At 45.9% G+C, this 23451-nt stretch overlaps 1 protein-coding gene across 1 annotated transcript in view; it reads right to left on the reverse strand.

Moving 5' to 3' along the window:
* DRP2 (dystrophin related protein 2) overlaps positions 1 to 21313 on the reverse strand; it is a 28708-nt gene extending 7395 nt beyond the window's left edge. The window contains exons 1-15 of the mRNA XM_060137233.1: positions 21197 to 21313; positions 16914 to 17077; positions 15171 to 15327; positions 13636 to 13756; positions 11357 to 11625; positions 10842 to 10988; positions 10320 to 10398; positions 8571 to 8631; positions 8194 to 8255; positions 6701 to 6775; positions 5571 to 5772; positions 5263 to 5348; positions 3186 to 3343; positions 2674 to 2840; positions 692 to 803 (exon numbers count right to left, since the gene is read on the reverse strand). Coding sequence (XP_059993216.1) covers positions 692 to 803; positions 2674 to 2840; positions 3186 to 3343; positions 5263 to 5348; positions 5571 to 5772; positions 6701 to 6775; positions 8194 to 8255; positions 8571 to 8631; positions 10320 to 10398; positions 10842 to 10988; positions 11357 to 11625; positions 13636 to 13756; positions 15171 to 15327; positions 16914 to 17077; positions 21197 to 21313 — 1977 coding nt within the window. The remainder of the gene's footprint in view (positions 1 to 691; positions 804 to 2673; positions 2841 to 3185; positions 3344 to 5262; positions 5349 to 5570; positions 5773 to 6700; positions 6776 to 8193; positions 8256 to 8570; positions 8632 to 10319; positions 10399 to 10841; positions 10989 to 11356; positions 11626 to 13635; positions 13757 to 15170; positions 15328 to 16913; positions 17078 to 21196) is intronic.
* Positions 21314 to 23451: the final 2138 nt, after the last annotated feature.

Consider the following 23451-nt stretch of genomic DNA (forward strand, 5'->3'; position numbering starts at 1 on the left):
GGGATATGCTTGGGACGTTGGGAGAATGTGTGCGGAGAGAGGAATAAAGGAGTTTAGGGAGCAGAGTCAGCTCAGGAAGCTAAGCCTGGAGGTCTGAGTCCTGAACATAGCAGAGGAGAAATTCTGTGGCTGGAGTTCAGGGATGCTGGGCTCAGGAGGCTATGAAGGGCACAGTTTCCAATGAAAGCCCAGTTGATTTTGGGGACCCAGGTAAAGAGCATACCCCCTTTTCACGCAAGAGACTGAGTAATGAAGTTGAGCACAAACTTTGGTATTGACTAGAAGGGATGGAAGCAATGACAAGGTAGCAGGTGAAGACCAGGGGACAGAAACAATCCAGGAAGCTAAGCAGGAAAAACTAAATTGAGCGATCGAAGGCTAGTCACCTGTAACTGCCTTGCTGTCTCTATTTTTTCCTGAGACTTCTCTCTGCAGGAGTATAGTGAGTGTCTTTTAGATGGCCAAGAATGTCCTGGGGTGCTACAGCCAGCTACCGCCCCGGTGAGGGTGAGGGAGAAGCTCTGCTAGAAGGACAGCCCTGGATCCCCCAAATTGGTCAATCACCAGGCCTGTTTGGAGGATGCTCCCCAACGGAGAGCAGAATACAGTGAGCTAATGCTGGACAAAATGGATCAAGCACCCAGAAGCTGAGAGTTGCCTGCCCCTCCCGCCCAGCCCAGAGGCTCCATACCGGGGTGTAATACTCCATGATGGGATAATGAAGCTTGTTGCCCTTGCTGGCCCTGCCTGTCAGGAAGCAGGTCTGGCAGATGTCCACGTTAAATTGTTTCAGACTCCGATACCTTGGGGAAAGGAGAGGTGGTAGGAAACAGGATGCAATGTACTATAATGACCTCCCCCTCCCCCAAACATCCAAATATACACATACATTAAAAGGGGGTGAGGCATGGAACCATAACCTCCTATACGCGGAGCACTTAACCTCCTATGCATAGCAGTGATAGAGTCCTCACTAGATAACTAGTCTTACTCCAGAGACCACAAATCTCCATGAAATCACATGCTCAGAATCCCAGGAAGTTCGGGAAGTAGCCCTGTCTCACCATCTTTTTTAAAAGGAAGGGTGGGATAAACAACAAGCTCCTACTGTATAGCAGAGAGAACTATATTCAATATCCTATGATAAACCATAATGGAAAAGAATATAAATATATATATATATATATGTATAACTGCAGTAGAAATTAACACAACATTGTAAATCAACTATACTTTAATGAAAAAAATAAAAAATAAAAGGGAGGTTGGGACAGGGTAAAGAGCTCATTATATCAAATAACCTTCTAAACAAAGGTGGCCTGAAAGGGTCCAGTTTCACAGGTATGACCACCTTCCTTGGAGAAGGCACACTTTCAATATGAAAACAACTGATTCTATCAGCCGTGGGCAAGTTGGCTAAAAATTATTCCCCAAAGTTATTTATAATAATAACTCTATTATGACTGAATATAGACTAGCCCTTAAGATCCAATTCCAAAGCCTGATTGGACTGCGCAGACCTAATAGCATAGCATGGTGAAATGTCTAGACTTAGAACAGTCAGAGGATCTGATATCTTATCCTGGAGCTACACTAGCCAGAAGTGTGAACTCCACCTCTGTGCCTCATTTGCTTATAAAAAGCAGGGTGGTTGTAAAGAGAGTATGTGCTAGTGCTTTAAAGAGGTAAAAACAAGCATTTTATGATGAAAGCCAAATTCAGGGTAGCGGCTACCTTTGTGGGGACAGGAGGGAAATATAATCAAGGAAACTTCAAATATATTGTTTTATATATTATATAAAATATGTATATAATATATAAATTCGTAGATATATAAATATATTATATAATATATATAAATATATTGTAAAATATTGTTTGTTTCTTCAGCTTGATGGTGGGTGCCCACCATGGGGCGCTGGAGCCTGCTCATACAAGCTCACGAGAGCTGGTTGTTAAAATTTCAGGAATTTTCCAAGCCAGTTGTTAAATATAGCCATTATTTAAAAATTAAATTGTATAAACTCACAATTAAGCAAATGGTATTAAAAACAAAGGTAATAAATACTCAAACTCATCACTTCTTATTTCACTATTATCTATGCTCTCGAGGTTGTCTACATCTGTTATACCTGGTGGTGGAAATACTATAAATGGCGTGCAACTGTGTGTCTCTTCCTGACCTCCTATGGGTAGCCTGACACTGGCCACAGTGGGAGTATTTACATCATGGAAATTAGCCAATGCTATATCACGTTTCTCTTTTGCTTTCTAGAGAGTAGCACATTTGCCAGCACACATTTTGGTGCGTAGGTGTTCTCATATGTCAGGATGCTGGGGCTTCTGGGTTCTACTTAATGCTCCCTGAGAAACAATGATCAAATTACTTCCCTTTCTGTGCTGTTCTCCCACCCCACCCCCTTTTGCTTCTCTATACATTTTTATAGGTCTGAATACTTCATAACACAACTAACAGAAAAAAATTTCATCATTTTTGAGTTTTTTAAAAGTTAAACATTCTGCAGTAGAAAGGATTATAACAGTATATCACAACATACAATAGATTAATTGTAATTATATAATTATGTAATGCCCTGTTTTGCAATATATGGTTTATATGTAACATGGCCTATTTATTATTAGTATCACTCCAGCAGGTATTGCTTTCCCTACCTGAAACCTTTGATGGGGCACTGCCTACAGATAGAGCACTTGGTCTGATGCTTCACTTGTTCAGCAATGGTGACCCGATGCAGAACAGCCAGCCACACCATGGACTGGGGCTCCAAGTTGACCCATTCCAGGAACTGTGCAACTTCAATGACTGGCTTCCCAGTGCTCTAGAGAAACAAGAAGCCCAGTAGTGATGTCTGAGGCCCAGTGTCTTGTGCCCAGAATGGCAGCCCTCAGGGGAGGAGGAGAAACAGCAAGACCTGGTTGGACTCTGGGTTAGACTGTTCTCCAGAGGTGTCCACCTTCTACCCTGTCCTAGTTGACCTGGTGCCTTCCCCTCAGGACTCTGACCCTAAAAGCCCAGAGAACCCTCTGCCCTGTCGCTCCAGCCCAACAAACTCCCTTGCATCTGAGTACTTCAGATCAAAAGCCCAGCTCTCAGTCCTCCCTCCCTTCTTCCCACCATCTGTCCCACCATTCCTCCTTTCCTCCCTCCCCAGTTCCATACTCACAAAACGGAAGCAACTACGGACGCTGGGCTCCACGTTGCTGCCCCCAAAGGCCGCCACTTCCCCCAGCTGACGGGGCACCTGAATGGCTTCATGAAGCAGGACACCAAGGTGGCGTTGGTCACACTGGCTGCCTGAGTTGGCCACTTGGCTGAAGAGGTCTGCTGGCCCCACCGTAAGTCATGGCCAAGCCCGATACAGGAATGGCCAGAGAATTGGTGTGGGGAGAAAGAACAGAAAAAGAAGACAGGGAAAGAGCACATTGACTTAGCTAATGACTTTTGAAATTGGAATACCTAAAGGTCCATCCCTGACCTTCTAGAAGTCCAGGTGTTCTAAAAGCAGCACTCCTCTGGGTTCAGAGAGAAAAAAGTGAGTCAGACACAAAGACAGAGAGCGTCAGAAAGAGAAGGGGAGAGAGGGGTGAAGACAGAGAGCAAGCTGTGTGTGAGAGCGGTGCCAGACACAGATATGACACTGCTGGGAAAACAAAGTCTCAAGAGGAAAGATGAAGGGGTGTGGGATTCAAGGGTGCCTGAATATGAGTTGCAGTCAGTCTGCCCTATCCCCTCTTGTTCATGTAGCCCATGTAGTCTGATACTGCAGTAATCTCTCAGTTATCCACACAAATGAAAAGAAACACTGGCATGGATAATCCAAAAAAAGGGGATAATTCAAAACATTTGATCATCTAAGAATTCACTCTAAATCATTGTGGAACAGACTATGGTACTTATATATTTGAGCATGGTCTATATCTGCCCTTGTGGGAACTCCCCCGTCCCACCCCAACTTTAGAAAACCTCCTCCAGAGGTTCTTGTCTGTCCGTTTCATACCTCACCTAAGGCCCAGAAATGGAACAAAACCAAAAGGCAGAGGGCCTGGGGTTTATTTCTGGATCCATTACTGACTAGCTTGTGAAACCTTGGGTAAGTCATGAACCACTCTATGCTGCAGTTTCCTTACTTATAAATGGAGACTAAATCATCACTGTCCATCCCGTCTCAAAGGAACATTGGGAGAAATAAATTATATCATAGATATGAACATACTTTGAAAAGTCTTCTTCCCTGTAAATCTTTCCTAGACGGCTGTCCTCACTCTTCTGTGATCTGATATAGCACATATCCTTTGCCATTCAGATTATTCTAATTAGCACTCTAAAAAACGCTTTCTGTGTACTTCTGTATCCTCTTCTGGACTATAAACCACTTGAGGCAGGGACCATGTCTAACTGGACCTTGTACTCACCACATGTAGCACAGTGGTCAACGCACATTAAACACTTGACACTAATGATGCTGTTGCAGAAAAATGCAAAATGCTGTACAAATGATGGAGGATGGAGGGGAAAGCAAAGGTACTGTACACCAGAGAGGTTCAAACCTACAGAATTACATGTTGTCCACTTCCCAGATAATGGGGATTATTGCACACCACCCACTTTATCACATGGGAAGTCTCCAACAGAATGTGTGATGTAGTTTTTTTTTAATTAATGTATAGTTTTTTATTCTATTTCAGATGCCTGTGTTGATGATGCAGGTTCTCAGGAAACCCCCAAAACTATAAATGCCTTTCAAAGCTTTTGACAGTCAGGGTAAATTGAACAATTCTCAGTGATGTATTATATAGTAAAAACCATTCCATTTATAAAAACCAGCACACACCTGCCTCGTAAACAATAAAACTGTCCTCTTCCACATTTGCGTGATGTGGTTTGAGCTTCAGATTGGGAGAGGGCTAAGCCTGATAGGCCAAAGGGAAATGGAACTAGAAAGTCCAGGTCCTGGGTATCCCAGGATCCCAACTCAGATCCCCATCAAGTAATTACACCAGATCAGAAGAAACCAATGCCCTTGGAGTAACAGTGGGAATAATAACAGGCCTTAGACCCATCTTGGCCTTTGGCTGTTGTGGATTCTTTGCAATAGTTTGGACCAGGAAGCATTACAAGGTAGCCTGAGTAGCCCTTTGCTGAGTCATAAGACTCATCTTCTGCTTATCTTAGACTTTTCTTCCTCCCACCACACCTCTCCCTCCACACAACTCTACTCCAAACTTTGGAGTTGTACTCACACTGCAGTTTTTCCTTCACTTCTGTGCCACACAGGCATGCAATGCCAGTCTTAAAGGACAATGCCCGCATCTTTCCACTGCGACCACTAGGTTTAAAAGAAGAGACTGAGAATATGAATATCTATAAAGGGTTAACATCTTGGCAGTCATGTCCCTCACAGGGTTGATCCCAGCAGGGCTCTGTGCCAGACATGCCCCAAGCTGAGCTGAGTCCAAGTGCACCAGGGGAGCAATTCCTTCCCACCATGCCCACTCCAGATGTCCCACTGAATTTCACCATGGAGGCTGTCAGGACTGCAAGCCCTTACCTATCAAAAACATTGAGGAGCCAGTTGAGGCTCATGTCCACACAGAGTGGCACGTTGACAAGGATGCCTCTTTCCTCCTCCAGTCGTTCATATAAGGCAGTCAGGCAGTGAATGACCTCCACCACATCCATTACATGCTCACTGGCCTGCAGATCATGCTCATTGAAGATCTCCAGGGCTGTGGTTAAAGTTACCAGGTCCACTGGGAAGGAAAGGAGAGAAGGAGAAAGTATAGCCAAAAGTAGAACCCCAGGGACTAGACAGGAAGATATGGCCACCAGCATCACCAAATCTGACTCAATCTCCAGACTAACCATTTGTAAGTATGAAACAAGCTTGCCGTTTACCAAGACCCTCAACCCAAGTAAGGAGAAGGCAGCAGAAGGCCCCCTAAATTAACCCCAAATGTTTCTATACCCAAATGTTTCTTGACATCAGTTTCAAGAAGATGGTGGGATTTGGGTAAACTCCCAGGGGTTGAATACCATTATTTTAAACTTTCTTTGTCTTTACATGCATTTCAACTGCAAATAAGTTGGTCTGTGAACCTCATTCTGAAAACCTAGACACTGGTTATGAAGGCTCAGGTATGCCTGGGTAAATGTGACATAACTCAGGAGGATTTTTTAACTACCTCCAATGCTGGAATCAGCCTAGCCAGATAACCTGGTCCAGGAAGACTGAATGGACAGTGTCTCAGAGGAAAGACAGAAGGCACATTATATCTGCAGCCATGTTGTCCCCTAACCACTGGCATTTGCTTCAACAGTTCTGCTGCTACATCCAATAACCCCAAGATGGTGAAAGAACAAGCCTCCAGTGGCTCCAAACCATTTGCTGGGATACTCTTGCCATAAAACACTTGCTTGATTATCCGTTTTGGGCAGGGAAGAAGGTAAAAGGAAGAGGATAGCTGTGCGTTAATTTGGAAATAAGTCTGGGGGTTGGGGAAAATAGAAGGGCCCTGGAAAAATCAGGTGTCCACAGCCAGCATATCCCAGCCTTTGGAGAGTCCCCACAAAGCCAATCTACAACACTGGACAGGTGGGATGAAAGTGGGAAACAGTCAACAGATGAGGAAGGGTAGGAGTGGGATGAAGGCTATAAGGGAAGTGTAATAGGAGACTTACGACGCAGTGCCTTCTGGACTCTGCGTAGCTTCATGGCAGTGCGGTAAGCTGAGAACTTAATGTTGTTCAGATCAGCTGCAGAGAATGGAAAGAGACCCACTCAGATCACGGAAATGCAAATTAAAACCACAACAAGATACCATGTTACACCTGCCAGATTGGCAAAAAATAGAAGTCTAACAATAGCAAGTGTCAGCAAAGATATGGATGAATGAGAATTGCTGGTGGAAGTGTAAACTGATACAATCACACTGGAAAACAACTTGGTATTACCTAGTAAAATTGAACATTCATATATTCTATGACCCAGCCAGCTATATATCCTAGAGCAGTGATTTTCACATGTTTTGTTTGTTTGTTTGACCAAGCAGCATAGTTCTTGTTAGCTCCAAACTAGAAATGACCGAAATGTCCATTAACAGTAGAATGGTTGAGGAACCTGTGGTATATACAATGGAACACTCCATGGCAGTGAAAATGAATGAACTATAGTCACATGCATCAACATGGGTAAAATTTACAACATAATAGTGAGTCTCTCTTGGCAGTCAAAGATAAGGCACATGAGCGTCATATTCGTAGCCTGGATAGTATCTTTCAAAGAAGCTCTAGTACACATCTATAAGCATAATTACCTAATGTGATGATAAAATCGTTCAGGAAGAGTATAGAGCTTCCAGTTGAGGGAGGTGCAGAGGGGAAAGGAAAGAAGGCTACTGGAAAAAGCACAAGCACTTACTTCCACCCTCACCTGCTTGTTGAATAGGATTCCCTTCTATTTTTTTTAATTTATTTTTTATTGAGATAACATTGGTTTATAACATTTTGTAACTTTCATGTGAACAAAATTTTATTTCTACTGCTGTATACCCTACAAAGTGCTCACCACCAAGATTTAATTTCCATCTGTCACCATACAGTTGAACCCCTTTACCCATTTCAACTTCCCCCTACCCTTTCCTCTCTGGTAACCACTACTCTGTTCTCGGTATTTATGTGTTTGTTTTTGTTTTGTTCATTTATTTTGATTGTCTCTTTTTATATTCCACATATAAATGGAATCATATGGTATTTGTCTTTCTACTCATGTCACTCAGCATAATATCCTCAAGGTCCATCCGTATTGTCACATGTGGCAAGATTTCATCTTTCTTATGGCTGAGTGTGTGTGTGTGTGTGTGTGTGTGTGTGTGTGTGTGTGTGATCCAGCTATCCCGCTTCTGGGTATTTATTCAAAGAATATAAAAACACTAATTCAAAAGGATATATGCACTCCTATGTTCATCACAGCACTATTTACAATAGCCAAGACATGAAAAAAACCTAAGTGCCTGTAGACAGATGAATGAATAAATAGGATATGGTATATATATATATATATATATACACACACACACACACACACACACAATGGAATACTACTCCCTTATATTCTTATAGGACAAAGGCAACTGTATAGATCTCCACACTATACAGGAAACTTGAATTCTTACCTAGGGTTTGGTATAACTCAGTCATCTTGGGATGATCCCAGCATGTGGTCTGAGCCTGGTGGCTACAAATAAAAGCATCAATAGTGCCAGGGTCTATACCACCCCCCAACCCCTCAAACACACATGCACACACCCCTCAGCAATAGGTTGGATGCAAGGAGCAACAGGATCTGAGGGTGAACCCTGAGGATCCCAAAGCACAAGGGTTCACCTTTACCAGGTAGAATCTTGAGCTCTTGAGATGAGTAGGAGGAAAAACTGGAGTGGATGGAGGAATCCCAACAGGTAAGGGGTGAGAGGGATAGATAGAAAAAAAGACAGGAAAAGGAGGGGGTGGGCAGGTGACTGACCCATTTCCGATTCAGATGGTCACTCACTTGATATAGTAGGGAACTTTATTGGGTGAAATTGCTCTTTCCCAAGGAACCTGAACAGAGGCTGGTGAGGGAGAAGAGAAAGAGAAAGAAGCTGACCACTAATGCTCTTCAAGCCCCTGGTTACTCCCCTGCTCTATCCTCTCAAAGAAGTAGTTAAGCCCAAAAGGGGATGCCTGACTCTCATTGCCAGCTCTTAACAGCCCCTGCGCATGAGGTAAACACTTTTAAGGAACACACTTCTCTCCCTGTCATTTGGGTGAGGGAAGGAGAAGAGGTTGTCACTGATACCCTCATGTGCCAGAGACATGACAAGGGCATGAACAGGTGGCCTTGGCCACCCTATCTTCTCCTTGAGCTGTCTGCCATTTTATCCATTCAGCAGAAGGCAGCTGGTGTGCTGCTGTGGATATGAAGTGGACTCTACTTTCCTCATGGGGCTCAAAGCCCTTCCCCCAGAAGGTCAAGCTTCTCAGTCCTGTGGGACAATGGGGAATGGGACTGCTCACTCCTCTCTGGTGAGGAACTCTGGGAAAGGATGTCTCTCTCTGCTCTGTGTCTTTAACATCCGGATGCTCCAGGAGAGGCTCAGTCACCTGGCGAACCTCCTCATTGCAGTTTCCCTGGGTACAAGAGCCCTCTGCAGGTATATCTGCATGCCAGTGATTATAATTCAATAGTTCTAATCACCATTAACATTGATTAAGTTCCTACTATGTGACAGATACTCTGCTGAATGCTCTGTGTGCATATCTAATTTTCATATCTGTACATTTCCACTATCTCCACTGCTGCCACCCAGATCTGGGTCACCATCATCCCTCATCTAGATTGTTGCAATATGCATCCTAATAGGTCTCCTTCCTCCCACTCTTGCCCCCCAACACTCTGTTAAAACATAAGTCGGATCATGTCATCCCTCTGCTCAAATCCCTGCAATCGTTCTCCATTCCATTCAGAATAAAATCCCAAGTTCTTACCATAGCCCTCCAGGCCCTCCATGCTCTGGCCTCCTGCTCCCATTCTGACCTCTTGCTCTCTCCCCTCATCACTCACTTCTACACTGGCCTCCTTGCTGTTCCTCAGGTATGCCCCTGCCTTAAGGTCCTGGAAGTTGTTGTTCCCTCTGCTCTTCCCTAAGATATCCACATGGCTCATTCCTTCACCTCCTTGAGGTTTCCACTCAGTTGCCTCCCTCATTAAGTCCAGCACTCCCTAATTCACGTCTTCCCTGCTTTACTTTTTTTCCATAGCACTTGTCACCGATTGACTTTATATATATTTTACTTATTTGTTTATGGTCTGGCTTCCTCCTGTAGAATGTAAGCTCTCCACGTCCAAGGATTTTTGTCTATTTTGTTCACTGATGTAGCCCCAGTACCTAGAACAGTACCTGGCCCACAGTAGGCCATCAAGAAATATTGTTGGAACAATAAAGTCATTTAATTCCCATAATTCTACCAGCTATGTAATATTTTCCCTCTTTTTACATATGGGAAAATTGAGGTTCAAAAAGGTTAAGCTATTTTTTTCAAGCTTGCAAAGATATAAAGTCGAGCAGCTGTGACTCAGATCCAGGTCTCTCTGACTCAAGAGCCTGTCCTTTTAACCACTACACTACACTGTTTTATCCTACTGCTTCTTAGATGCCAAGGTACACTCCGCTCCCACTAGGCCCCCAAGGGACAAGAGTAGACCCTCTTGGAAGGTGGCTGAGTTTCTACCAAGTGAAGCCCAGTTTGTCTCACATACAGGAGAGGAAGTGCTGTGACCCAGGCCCAAAGTCCCGGTGGGCATCCTGGAGCTGCTTAAGTCTCTCACCAACTGACACCTATGGAAAGAAGATGCAAGAAGTCAGTGGACTCATTTCAGATATCCAGGGTAGGATTTCCACGTGCCTCTGGCAATCTCTGTGAATTCCCTCAGAGGCTGCCTCTTCAGTTCCAGATCCTCCTAACATTCACCCAAATCCTAGCCTTCCCATGGCACTCCCAGGGGTCAGAGAAGAGCATCCCTAATTCCAGGTCACAGACACCCTTCATCTGCCCCTGTCTACCCTGAGGGGCAGACAGGCCCCTCTCAGACCATTTTAATCACTTCCTGCAGTTTAGAGGTTGAGAAGCCTGTTTCCTAGCCCCAAATTCTCTACAACTCTTTTCCCACATAGATTCCATTTCAATGCCCCTTCACTTCCTTTGGGCCTGGGTAAGTTGCCCTCCAAGCCTAGTTATACCAAGCCTTTTCCTCATGCCTCACTCCAGGCTTCTCTTTTACCTGTAGCTGTTTCCACCGGATGTTGATCTGCTCCAGGGCCCGGGAGTTCTCCATTGACAAGTGCACATCAGAAATGGCAAGTTGATGGGCCAGATCATTCACCAACTTCACTCCATCTTTCATGGGGAAGAATTCTTCTTTGAATAGCTATAGAACCAAAACCCAAGTGCCACAGTAGGTAGAAAATAGGAAAGAGGAACCATTAGTCATTTTGTTTTAATAGCGCAACCTCAGTGCTTGCCTATTAGGGCAACCAGACTAAGGTGTGTGTGTGGGGGGGCATTGTCCTTATCCTCTTCCTTTTCTACTCTCAGAAGACACCAGGGAAAGAGAAGCCAGTAGAAGGACAGAGGAGACTTCAGCTAAACCAGCCCCCAAATCTAGCACAGAAACTGGGACAGACTCTATTGAAGATCAGGGCAACAATGGAGCCTCAGCAGCAGGAACACTGTCAGGGTCTGGGAGGAACATCTGGTCCCGGGGTGGACTGTAGCCACAGGAGGGGGCCTGCATACCTTAAGAGCCTGGATGTGCTCAGGAAGTGAATCAATGAAGAGATCCCCAATGGGCTCCCAAGTGGCTCGGACTCCCTCGGCCTGAGTCAGAGTCGCGCTTAATTCCTCCATTGCCCCTTGGATCTCCAACAGCTGCTCCAGAGTGCGCTCAATGTGGCGGTGCTGGTCCACACAGCGGGCTGTCAGCTTCTCCCATAGTTCACTGGCCACCGTTGCCTGCTTCCACACAAAGCGGCTAAGATTCTGGATCCGCTGTCTGGGAGAGGTATCTGCAAGGGCAGGCACGAAGTCAAGTCAGGCCAGCCAGGCAAGGATAGCCATGGAAAGACAGAGACAGATAGCCCTTTGTAAAATGTGTGTGTGTGTGCATGTACGTGTGTATATATATTCACACACACAAAAATGCATTTTTTCATAGTTGAGCTCCTTTTGAAGATTCAGCTTTTTAAAAAATTAAAATTTTTATTTTGAGTTCATTGTAGATTCACATGCAATTATAAGAAATAATACAGAGGGACTTCCTTGGTGGCACAGTGGTTAAGAATCTGCCTGCCAATGCAGGGGACATGGGTTTGATCCCTGGTGCAGGAAGATCCCACATGCCGCGGAGCAACTAAGCCTGTGCACCACAACTACTGAGCCTGCACTCTAGAGCCCACGGGACACAACTACTGAAGCCCACGTGCCTAGAGCCTGCACACCGCAACGAAGAGTAGCCCCCGCTTGCCGCAGCTAGAGAAAGCCTGCACGCAGCAACAAAGACCCAACGCAGCCAAAAATAAATTTAAATAAATAAATAAAGCTTTCCTGTGGTCTCACATCACTTCCAGCTCCTGCCTAAATTCTTTAAAAAAGAAAGAAAGAAAGAAAGAATACAGAGATCTCATGTACCCTTTAGCAAGTTTCCCCAAATAGTAACATCTTGCAAAACTATAGTATAATATCACAACCAGGATATTGACATTGACATAATTCACCAATTTTGTTCAGACCTCCCCAATTTTACTTGTACTCATCTCTCTCTCTCTCTCTCTCTCTCTCTCTCTCTCTCTCTCTGTGTGTGTGTGTGTGTGTGTGTGTGTGTGTGTGTGTGTGTGTGTGTGTGTTTTGCTCTATGCGATTTTATCACATGTGTAGGTTCATGGACCCACCACCACAGTCAGGAGACCATACTAGTGTTTTCCACTTATTATATCATGAGGATTTCCTCATATTCTTAAAAAATGGGCAAGGTAAAGAGTGAGTAAAATATTTAAGATGTGTAGTGAGACAAATCATTGAGTCCTATTCACATGACCTTGGAATGCGATTTTGCATTAGTGTCTGCTGCCCACTTCCTTCCGAAAAAGGGAGGTATTTTATGAAGACCCAACAAAGGAGAGGTTAGTATAATTTGCCCAGCCTTTCCACCTAGGCTCCTAAATTGTAAGTTTCCTCTTCCTCCCTCAGATCTCCCCTCAGAAGTATATTCAGAGCCCCCAAACCCAGACTAATTGGAATTGTCCTGCTCTCTTGAGCTCATTCTATCTGAGGCCCATTGGACAGTAAATTGAGTACTAGTTAGTACTCAGTAGGAGGGGCTCGAGGTAAACTGAGAGGGTCAACAGCATTGACAAAGGGCTGCATTAACAAAGGGTCCTTTCAGGCTATACATAACCAATCTCAGAGGGTTGAAGCCTCTTTCTGGAGAAGAGGGCATGCTGGGCCACCACTCAGACCTGAGCACCACGGATCCCACCCTGCTGCCTTATTTAAACCTAGACCTACAGTGACCGGCTCTATTGATGAAAGAGGGCCAGAACTCACCAGGGTCAGAATTAAAGAGCCACAATCATTTTTCTTTTCAAATGCAATCACCAAACCTTTTAGAATTTTTTGAAAGGCTTTTTTTATTTTCTGGTTGATTATAGCAGTGCCACATGCCTCTCTATGTTGTAATAAAGCAGTATGCTTTTAAAGGACATACTACTACTTTTACTTACTGAGTTAGTTTAATGCATTTGAGTCTTTTTTTTTCTTTTTCATGCCTTATTAAATGGCCACACATGATGCTCCAGAGAGCTACATACAGCTTTAGGCCACATGGTCATCTCCCCTGCTCCGGGCTCTGTTCTCTTTGCTTTATCTTATAGTGTGAATCTGGCTTCTTCCCAACTTTGGACTCCCAGGAGAAAATTATCCTCCTAGGTAACAGTTGAGAAAATGAGTTTGGGGAGGGCAGGAAGGTGTTTAATGGTTCACAGCTCAAGAAGAAGATGAAAGAGGGGAAGATCACCCACCTTTGCTCTCAGAGCGAGGCTCCTCTAATTCATCAAATGGGTGCTGGGACAGGAAGGCCTGAGCTGACTCCAACACAGAGTAGATATAGGGGCCCCGAGACTTGACATCTTCCATAAAGGCCTGTGAAGTTAGCAACGTGGTCAATGGGGAAGGAAAGTCTTTCAATTGCTTTGAAATCCATCCTGCAATTGACAATCTTTCTTCTCCTCAGTGCAGCTTGATCCTTTGGCGTTATCCTGTATCTTTGGGCTACTCAGACTAAAGAAGAGCAGTCTTCTCCTTAGGCAGAAGAATAACTCTGACACTGGAAGGTCTATTTACTCTGAAATGGGTCTGTCTATGCCACAGGGTAGAGTGAAATGTGGGGATTTGGTTCTGGGAATCTTGGTTTTCTGGAAGACTCAGAAAGTCCTCTGTGAGGGGCTTAGAGAAATCAAAGCCAGGATGGGCAAGATTTATATTAAAATTTTAATTAGTTTTTTTGTTGAAATATACACTAATAAGAGTATACAAATCAAAAGTGTACAGCTCAATGACTTTCCATAAAGTGATTCAATCTCTGTAACCAGTACTGAGATAAAGAAACAGAACTCTACCAGCATCCTGGAAGGCTCCCTCATGACCCCTTCTGGTCACTCTCTCATTCACCCCTCCCCCAAGGTAACCACTATCCTGACTTGTAACACCACCGATTAATTTTGCCCATTTTTTAACTTTATATAAATGGAATCATACAATGTGTGCTCTTGTTTGTATTTGGCTCTTTTTTCACTCAGCATATTGTCTTTAAGATGTATCCATGCTGTGGCACACATTTATAGTTTATTTTCTTGTTGTATGGTATTCCGTTCTGCATTCATCTTTTAAATTGAGATATAAATGATATATAACATTGCATAAGTTTAAGGTGCACAATATACTGATTTCAAACATTTATGTAATATGATTGCCATTAGCTAACATCTCTGTCACATCACATAATTATCATTCCTTCCGGTGCATTCTGGATTCATTTCAAGAAGCATGTTGTTATTTTCTGATTATAGAGGTAATATATGTCACAGAAATCTTAGAAATCTCAGAAAAGTATGAAGAAGAAAGTTAAAAAGAACTCTGATTTCATCACTTGGATTTAACCATTGTGAAGATTTTGATACAGTTTCTTCTTCTGTTTGTATACATGTGTATACATACATACATATCTATATCGATTTTTATACAGTTGAGATCCACCTGTATATAGTTTTGTATCCTGTGTTTTTTCACTTAATATTATATTATGTTCATTTTCCCATGTCCCCATTACAAATCAGTGCAGAATTTTAAGGGAGGTCAATATTTGATGGGAAGAAGAGAGGGGAAAGATTTGACTTATTCTCTGGAGTACTATCCACAGACCAGTAGGACTGTACACAGCTTCCTGTGACTTTAAGCATCTAAGCAGAGACTGGGCATCCATCAGTCAGGGTGTTGCAGAAGAGATCCCTTCCCGATGGAGAGGCTACACACCACGGCCTCTGTAACTCTAACCTACCGCGTGCGTCTCCTTCTCCTGTTGCACCAGGGCCACATCCCCTTGTAGGGGCAGCTGAGCTGACAATTCCTCATCCTTTTGGCTGAGCCAGTCAATAATCTCTTGGAGAGGGAGCTGAAGCTTTCCACTGTGATCTGAGAAGGCCTCTAGGCGGGCGCTGCACACAATGGTAAGACCAGTGATTTTCAATCCTCTTGTTAAGTTGCAAAACATTTTTCCCCAACAAATATATATGTGGAACCTTAATATATAAACAGATGAAAGAGGTGCTGCTCTGGTCGAAGTGGGAGGAGGCCCAGAGCCCTCCCTCTGACCCACCCACAAAGGCTCCCAAGGCACCTCCAGAGGGAGTACGGTACCAAAACACTTGGCAGACGTCAGCTAATTCAGTTGAGTGTCCAGCATCACGCTGGGAAGGGTAGCGAACTGAGCAAGGCCATTAGAGGTGACAGCTGTCTGGTTGCCCTCTTGTCCTAGAGGACCTCAAGTCATGCCAAACTGCTCATCCTCAGAGGCTTCTTGGAGGCTGCCTTCTGAGCAGAAGCGGATGCAGTAGGTGGAAAGGGCGCGTCAGGTGGCTGAGTTTGGGCACGCACATGTGTGAGGCTGCATACAAATACAAGCAGCCCAGGGGTCCCAAAGGATGAGGACAACATAGGCTAGAAGTTTGACATATGGAAGGAGGAAAATGGGTACCGCATAATCACCTCTGCTTGCCTTCCCCCGCAAATGAGCCATGAGCTGAGGTCCAAGTGGTAGGAAGCCAGAGGCCAGCCCAGGCTGTGTGCATCCATCGAGCCCATTCCCCTCAGCCAACAGTGCTAACTAGTCATTGCGTCCCTACCACATGGGCCAAGCCTTTTACTACATTTTTGCTTCCACTAATTCTCAGAGCAACCTCGTGAGGTAGGCACTGCTATTACCCAGAGAGGTTAAGTAATTTGTCCAAGGTCACACAGTTAAGTCACTGGTACAGTGATGATTTGAACTCAGGTTTGTCTGATTCCAGAGCCTGCATTCTTTCAACTTCTCCACACTCTTCATCCCCGCCAGAACCCACCAGAAGCCAGGAGCTTGGTCTTTGATGATAGGAAGTAGAAAGGAAAAGTGTGGGTGGGGGGTGGGGGCGGCAGGGGTTATAGAGAAGGGTACAGGAAAGAGGAACAACTGATACAGAAATTGCCTGCAGGCTCTTACTGATTTGCCCTTACTTTGGGGAGGCATGGGTGGGTGATAAGCAATAGACAGGAATAGAGGGATAAAAAGATGGGAAAGAGAGTAGATGAGATCTACCAAGATGGAGGACAGTTATGAGAGGAAGAGGGGGAGGCAGTAATCATATCCTCCATTTATACATCTGAACTTATACATTTAAGTTCAGAAAGCATTTTCATATCTTATTTGAGTCCTCACAACAACACTGGGAGATAGTTAGGACATCTATTATTCTTCTACTCATTTTTTTTCCTTAAAAAATACAAACAAGTGGAAGCTAAAATTCAGAGGTTACTCAAACCAATTATGCAAGGTGACACAGCTATTCAAGACTGAGGTTCAAATCCAAGTCCCCTGACTTCTGACCCAGTGTTCTTCCCCCAGTTCCAGAGAAGGAAAAGGAGGAGAAACAGAGGGTGAGGCTGACAAGAAGGCTGAGAAGAGGATGATGAGCTACAGCAGCAAGAGGAGCCCAACACCTTCCCAGACAACTCCCTAAAGCCCCTGTTTCGAGGGGCCAGGCCTTACCGGAGGCTGTGCGACTTCTTTTTGATTTCATTCCAACACAGATTCATGGCTGGTGGTTCCAGGGGTCCAGCGGCACCAACAGACCCGTTGAATAGCTTTGGGCTTAGGTAGGGCACCCCAGTACCATCATGAGGAGGCGCAGGGGTGCTGGCAGCAGCTCTAACCTGGACAGAAACACAGGCACCTCTGTGAGCCCTGGAGTGTGCCACACCCTGGTCTGCACCAAGTCAAGCATGGGACAAGTGTGAACAGAGGGAGAGAAGGGCTGGTTTTGGGGTGTGTTCAGGGGTGGGGGTTGAGAAGAAGGATGACTCCATGGCTCTGTTCATGGCAAGGTCCTCTCTTGGTACAGGTCGGTCACTTTTAACTGCTGACTCCTATCATTATCACTCTTATTATTGCAAATTGTGCCAGGATTACTGCCCAGATGGGACCCTAGACGTATTTGTGTTAGATAAGAGCTGCTCAGAATTGCCCAAACATAGGCAACCATGACATTCAAGGTGAGCTGCAACTCTTACTTCAGTGTCCCACAGTTTAGCCAACCTTCTAGAAAAGAAAGCTGAAGGGCTGTCCCACAAAGTTCCAGAGAGAGAGAAAGAGAGAGAGAGAGAGCAGCCAGAGAGAGCCATCAGTAGTAGATGATGTCCTACTTCCAAGTGAATCTAGGCCTTGGTGCTCCCTCTTCCTCTTCCCCGCTCACATTTTCCGCCACAGTCAGGAAGGCTGGAAAGAGTCCTAAAGAGCACTGTTCATCTTCCACGGGTTGAGAAAGGGCTAAAGCAGCATTTTGGGTCCTGATCTCCAAAGGACTCTGACCAGAGTCGACAGCTAAGAGGACCAGCCGTGGAGCCTGCCAAAGTCTCGCCTTGGGCCGTCAAGTTCAGAGCCCGTCACTTGCTCACCCTGTAGGGTATTGTGGGGTTTGGGGGAGTGTAGGTTGTGCCAAGTAGCCCTTCAGGAGTTAGCTACCTTCAATGCAGTGCCAAACCTGCGCAGCCAGGGGCAGAAGGGGGTGGAGAGCAGGGGAGTGTGGAGAGGAAATCTCAGCCTCGGGAAACCCACCTGCCTGCCTGCCTGTCTACCTCCTCACCTCCTGTGGAAAGCACACGGTCCTGGTGGCTGAACCTCCTCTTGTCTCCCCTTGCCCCCAAACCATACCTCCTCCCCACACAAGACTCTCAGGAAGTTGGGAAACCAATCATCCCATTCAGACCACGGCTCGAAGTGCTTAACACACAGTAGGTGCTTAATAAATATCTGTTGATAAAATTAATGATGCCCAATCTATAGAATAAAAAATATTCAAGATTTAAAAAAGAACCCACAGCTCGCAGCCACACACGGAAGGAGAAGCGGGAGAGCAGCCAGGCTCTGGGGCAAAGCTCTGAGTGCAGTTGCCTTGCGTCCCTGGGAGCGGACCCTACCTGTGCCGCCTGGGGACCCAGTTGCAGGACTGGACAGCTCCATGATGATCCCTCCACACAAATCTGGACCCAGTGCCTGGTGAGCTAAAGGCAGAGTCCTGACAGGCTCTGAGCAGGCTCCCTCAGGGAGGGTGGGCAAAGCTGAGCCAGGCCAGGAGGCGGGATCTGTCACCCTGTTTGTTTACTGACCCCCCAGGAATCCAGAGGGGGCGGCTATGTCAGGACTCCAGACGGTGAATCAGGGCTTTGTCCCTGGGGAATTCCGGCTCACTCCCAACTGGGCCCGCCACACCGGGGCCAGGAGGGCCCTCCCAGACTGGCAAGGATGGTGAGAGTGGGACTGAGCATTCCATGGTGCTGAGGAGGGGCACGAAGAGGGGAGCTTCTGTTGATTTATGTTCCCTTTCCCTGGAAGACACAAAGGACTCACTCTGCCTCCACCCCCACCCCCTGAGGTGAAGGAAAGGATCAGACTGCTTTGGTGACAAACCTCTGGTAAGCAATTTCCCCAAGGTCTGGAAGGACAATGAGCTTGGTGATAAGCCTTGTCCTTGACCAAGTAAGAGTCCTCAGAGGCAGTGAGAGATGTGTGTGGCACACCTGGGGACAGAGCTGTGGTTGGGAAGGTGGGCAGCAGAAGACTGACCCAAGCCCACAGTGAAAATGAGAGAAGAGGGAGAGCCTTGTCCCCACAGACCTCCGCCTGCACTCTAAGGCCAGGGGGAGATGGATGGTCAATGGGCAATCCCCCCTGGACTTTTGCAGGGTGGGGAGAGGGCAAGAGGGAACCCAGAAACTCCATGCAGGGATCCAGCGCCAGAGAGGCTCCTGTGCCCTGCCTGTGCTGTCATTGGTCCCTGGCCTGAGGGGCAGGGCCCCTTCTGGAGGTGGCCACTCTTCTCCTTTGCCAGCAGACTTGGCTGGAGAAAGGTTAACATTCCCAAGCTGGGCCCCCACCCCTCAGCACTGAGGCAAAACCCTTCATTTTGACCAAAAAGAGTTCTGTTCCAATCCTCATTTATCTCCCACAGAGTCTTCTGGGCTTTCCACAGTTCCACATTGTTTCCATGCTGAGGCCCACCTACAGGAATAGTTAGAGCAGCTGCCTGACCCTTTCTGGGACTACGGGGTAGAGCCTTGCGGGGTGGATGGGGGATGGCAGGGGACAGCAGGCCAAGAGCAGGGAGTGGCTCTAGCTCTGTGTCGCAGCTTGGCTTATGCTGGGATAATTGGTCCCAAGCCAGTCTCACAGAGTTCCCCAGACTGGGAATGCCCCAGAGTTAGAAATGGCCTCTTGTGATCCAGCCACAGCCTAGTTGTCTGGTTCTGATGGAAGCACCCACGATGAGCTGGGCTCCACCCATGTTAGCCTTTCATTCCCTCCAGCCTTCTTCTCAGTTTCCTATGCCCCCATTTGGCTCCTTTACTATGCTCCATCACCCTGTTTTCCCCTCCGAGTTCCCCCTAATAATCACAAGTCCCCTGGGGCAGAGCCAGGCACACAATAGGCAAATAATGAATAATCATAGTTTTCTTTCCCTATCAATAGCCTTCTACTTCCGGCTTTTGTGGCCAAAATGTTTGCTTCTCACTCCCCACTCCCCATAGGGCTCTCTCCTTATCTCTTGAAACTTTAAGACAAAGTCAGAGCCATAGAAAAGGAAGAGAAGAAACTAGACAGTGACCGAGGAGAGGGCTTGGTCTCACCATTCTCTCACAAAATGAAGCCCTCAGGTCCCGTTGCCAGGTGGAGAAGTTTGGAGGGGGTGGGCAATGAGCAAGGCAAGCCTTATGGAAGGACCCATGCTTCTCAATCCCTCAACCTTCTGAAAGCCCCAGTCTGGGGAAGGGGTAGGTGCACAGGGGGACTCTCAGTTGACACTGACTTTGAGAATATGTTACAAGCAGCAAATTCTCTCTGGCTAGACATGTGAAAACAGCTTGGGAGGACCTGGGTCTTATGCCTCTCTGGACCTTGACTTTCCCTCATTATTCTCCCCCAGATGGGCTCCCCAGCACCTACATTCTCCATCCACGCCACCTCTCCATCCGTGTCGCTCTCTTCCTCCTCCCTGTATATTCAGCTGCTGTTTGCAGCTGAATAGTGACTCAGCGCTGCAGTCCATCTGTGAGATACTAAGAAACAGTACTTTCACATACTCCTGTGGCCTCTGGACCCCAAAGCATTGTAGGGCAAGCCAAAGTATGCTGATACTTCTCTCTTGTCTAGTCAGCTTTCCCTTGGACCTCCCTAATTGTCAGGAAAGGGGGCTGCCCTCTTGGGATTACTGCCTCTCACACATACTCTGACCACCTAGAACATATGCAGGTGGGCACACGCAGCACCACCACTCCACTTCTATAGGAGGAGAGAGACAGGAGAGGCCAGTATGAAACTCAGGGGAGTCTTAGTGGGGTTAACCCACTGTGAGTAAGACTAGGGACTTGAGAAGAAGAGCCAATGGAAGGAGAGGGAATATTCTGCAGGTATGGAATATGAGGTAAGCCACAGAGAAGTCAAGACAAAGGAAGGTCCTGTCTTGTCCTTGGCTATACCCTGAAGGATCATGCTTTTCTGGGACCTCCCTTGGGAGGTTAACATAAAACCAGCCCCCTCAGCCATTGTGGGCCCTTTGGCTTGTCCAGCTCAACACACCTCCTTTGCCCCATGCCCCCCCCATAAAAGGCCTCATGAGTGACAAGGATGGGCCAAAGGAGACCTCGTGCTGTCCAAGAGGTTTCATGTATATGGACAGTACCCCTGAGCTTTAGGAAGCATGGATACCCACAAGATCACACACAAATCATGTGTCCACCCTGTCTCCACAGGTCTTTCTTTTGCTCTCGGCCTCTTACCTGAGGCTGGGGGCAGGTGCTTCGGAGGCTGCTGCTGTGATGGAAGTGGTCAGCTGCCCGCCACTCATGACATCGTGGGAGGGTATAAGGGCATCCCTGCATGACCATAGGTTGCATCAGAACTGAGGCTCATGGGGGGGCGGTGAGGATAGGCAGTGCACCAACCGCTGAGCATAAGCACCTGGAAGAGTAACAAGGAGAAATTTAGAGTCAAGATCTAGAAAAGGACTGCAAATCCACCACTTCCCTAGAGGTGCCTTGACCAGTTATGTAAATAAGTATTCAAAGCTTACTTACCTATCCAATAGTTTTTCCCAGGCTGTCATGTACCATCAAAATTTGATTTAATTATTGATCAGGGAAATATTTATTGTTTCTCTATTGTGCTTTGTGCTAGAGACACAAAGATTATATGCTGAGATTTCGCTGCCTGGGGATGGGGTGTGGGAGATGGAGGGGGGCAGTCATATAAGCTGATAATGATAATAAAACACTTACGTGGAAAATGCTATAATCGAGGTTTGACCAGAAGGCTAGGGGAGCACAGAGTGGGGAACAACTAACTCTATCTGAGATTTCAGAGAGACTGCATTTGAGATGAGTCTTGAAGGACTCAGTAGATGTTTGCCTGTGCAGAGAAGGGAAGAAAGGGAGAAATGCATTCCCAGCAGAGGGACCCACCTGTGCAAAGGCGGATGTCACAAAAAAAAGCACAGCATGTTCAGAGAACAGTAAGTTCAGTATGGCTGGAGTTTGGGAGGCACAGAGATGAAAAAGACATGGTGCCTGTCCCTGAGGAGTTCACATACGGAGAGAACAGACATGGGGAAAATCAAGCCATAAAGTGTTACTTGCATTAATTGTAGAAGTATTTATGGGTTGTAGTGAAGGGATGGATGAGGTGAGTTCTACCTGGCCATGTCAGGAAAAGTCTCCTTAGAGGAAATATACTTGAAGTGAGTCATAAAAGAGAAATCAGATTGCCATTAAGCAGAGAAGATAAAACAAAAAAGAACATTCCAAACAGCACAAAAATAAAATGTATGGTGTGACCAGAGTACAAGGTAGGTGCTTTGTGGGGAGTAGCAGGTGAGGCTGTGGCCAGATTGGGTCATGCCTTGAATGATAAGCAGAGGATTCTAAGGCTTCATCTCGTAGACAATAGGAAAGCACTGAAGACTTTAAGCAGGGGAGTGACATGACTAGATTTGCATTTTAGAAAGAGCCCTCTGGCCTTGTGGAGAGATTCTCTTGGGCAAAAACCCATTGAGGAGCTGTCAAAATAGGCAGGCAGTTGCAGTGAGGAGGGAGCAGAGAACATGGCTTTGAGTTACATTGAAGAGGTAAAACACACTGGGCTCGGTGATCACTTGGAGGTGAAGGGTGAGAGAGGTGAAGGAGTCAAAGGTTTTTAATTTGGGAGCTGGGTGGATAATATTGCCAACAGCAGGAAAGGAAAGACAAGAGAAGAAGCAAATTTGGTGTGGCAGGGGCAGGTGAGAGCAGTATTCCGTAATAAACTATTCTTTAGACATGTTCAGCTTTTGATGTCAAGAGCTAAGCTTAGAAAAGACATGAATGAAAAAGTTAAATGTACAGACCAACTGACAGTTTAGTGAATGTACACAAGTGTGGTGAGGATGGGTGGCTAAAACAATGCTTGCAGATGATAAAAGTGATATCTTTTAGTGCTGGGCAAAGATGTGCCAGCTTTGATCCAATGGGCAGGAAGTGAACATCTTTGATTCCTGATCCTGATGATTAAATAGCCACCATTTTTAGTCTCTATTTCAGTGGTTCCCAACATTTTAGGTATAAGGGCCTCTTCTTAAAATAAAAACATCTCACTTCACCCACTCACACCTACATAGTAGCTGTACTTTTAGCACTTACGGAGTGAGAAAAACACTTATACATTTAAAGATCTGTGGACTCCTCACATTAAGTACCCTTCCCTCCTCCTCATGGGTCTATGGTCCAAAGATTGGGACCATTACAGATCATGAAGGTGCAAGAATTTATTGTCTGAAGGACATTTTACTGTGGTCAAAGTCCCTAGAGATCACACAACTACATCATTCCTCATCCCCAAAGAGATTGCCCTAAAGAATGGTTGAAAAGGTGGCTCCCCTCTGATCCAACGCCAACATAAAAGAATTAACCACTCAGATCAAAAATGAAGTACTGCTATGGACATATTGTAAGTATGATGGCTACAAAAGTCTTGCTTTCAGCCCTCTTTTTACATTAATATT

Source organism: Lagenorhynchus albirostris, chromosome X (assembly GCF_949774975.1).
Source record: "Lagenorhynchus albirostris chromosome X, mLagAlb1.1, whole genome shotgun sequence".
NCBI classification, from domain to species: Eukaryota; Metazoa; Chordata; class Mammalia; order Artiodactyla; family Delphinidae; genus Lagenorhynchus; species Lagenorhynchus albirostris.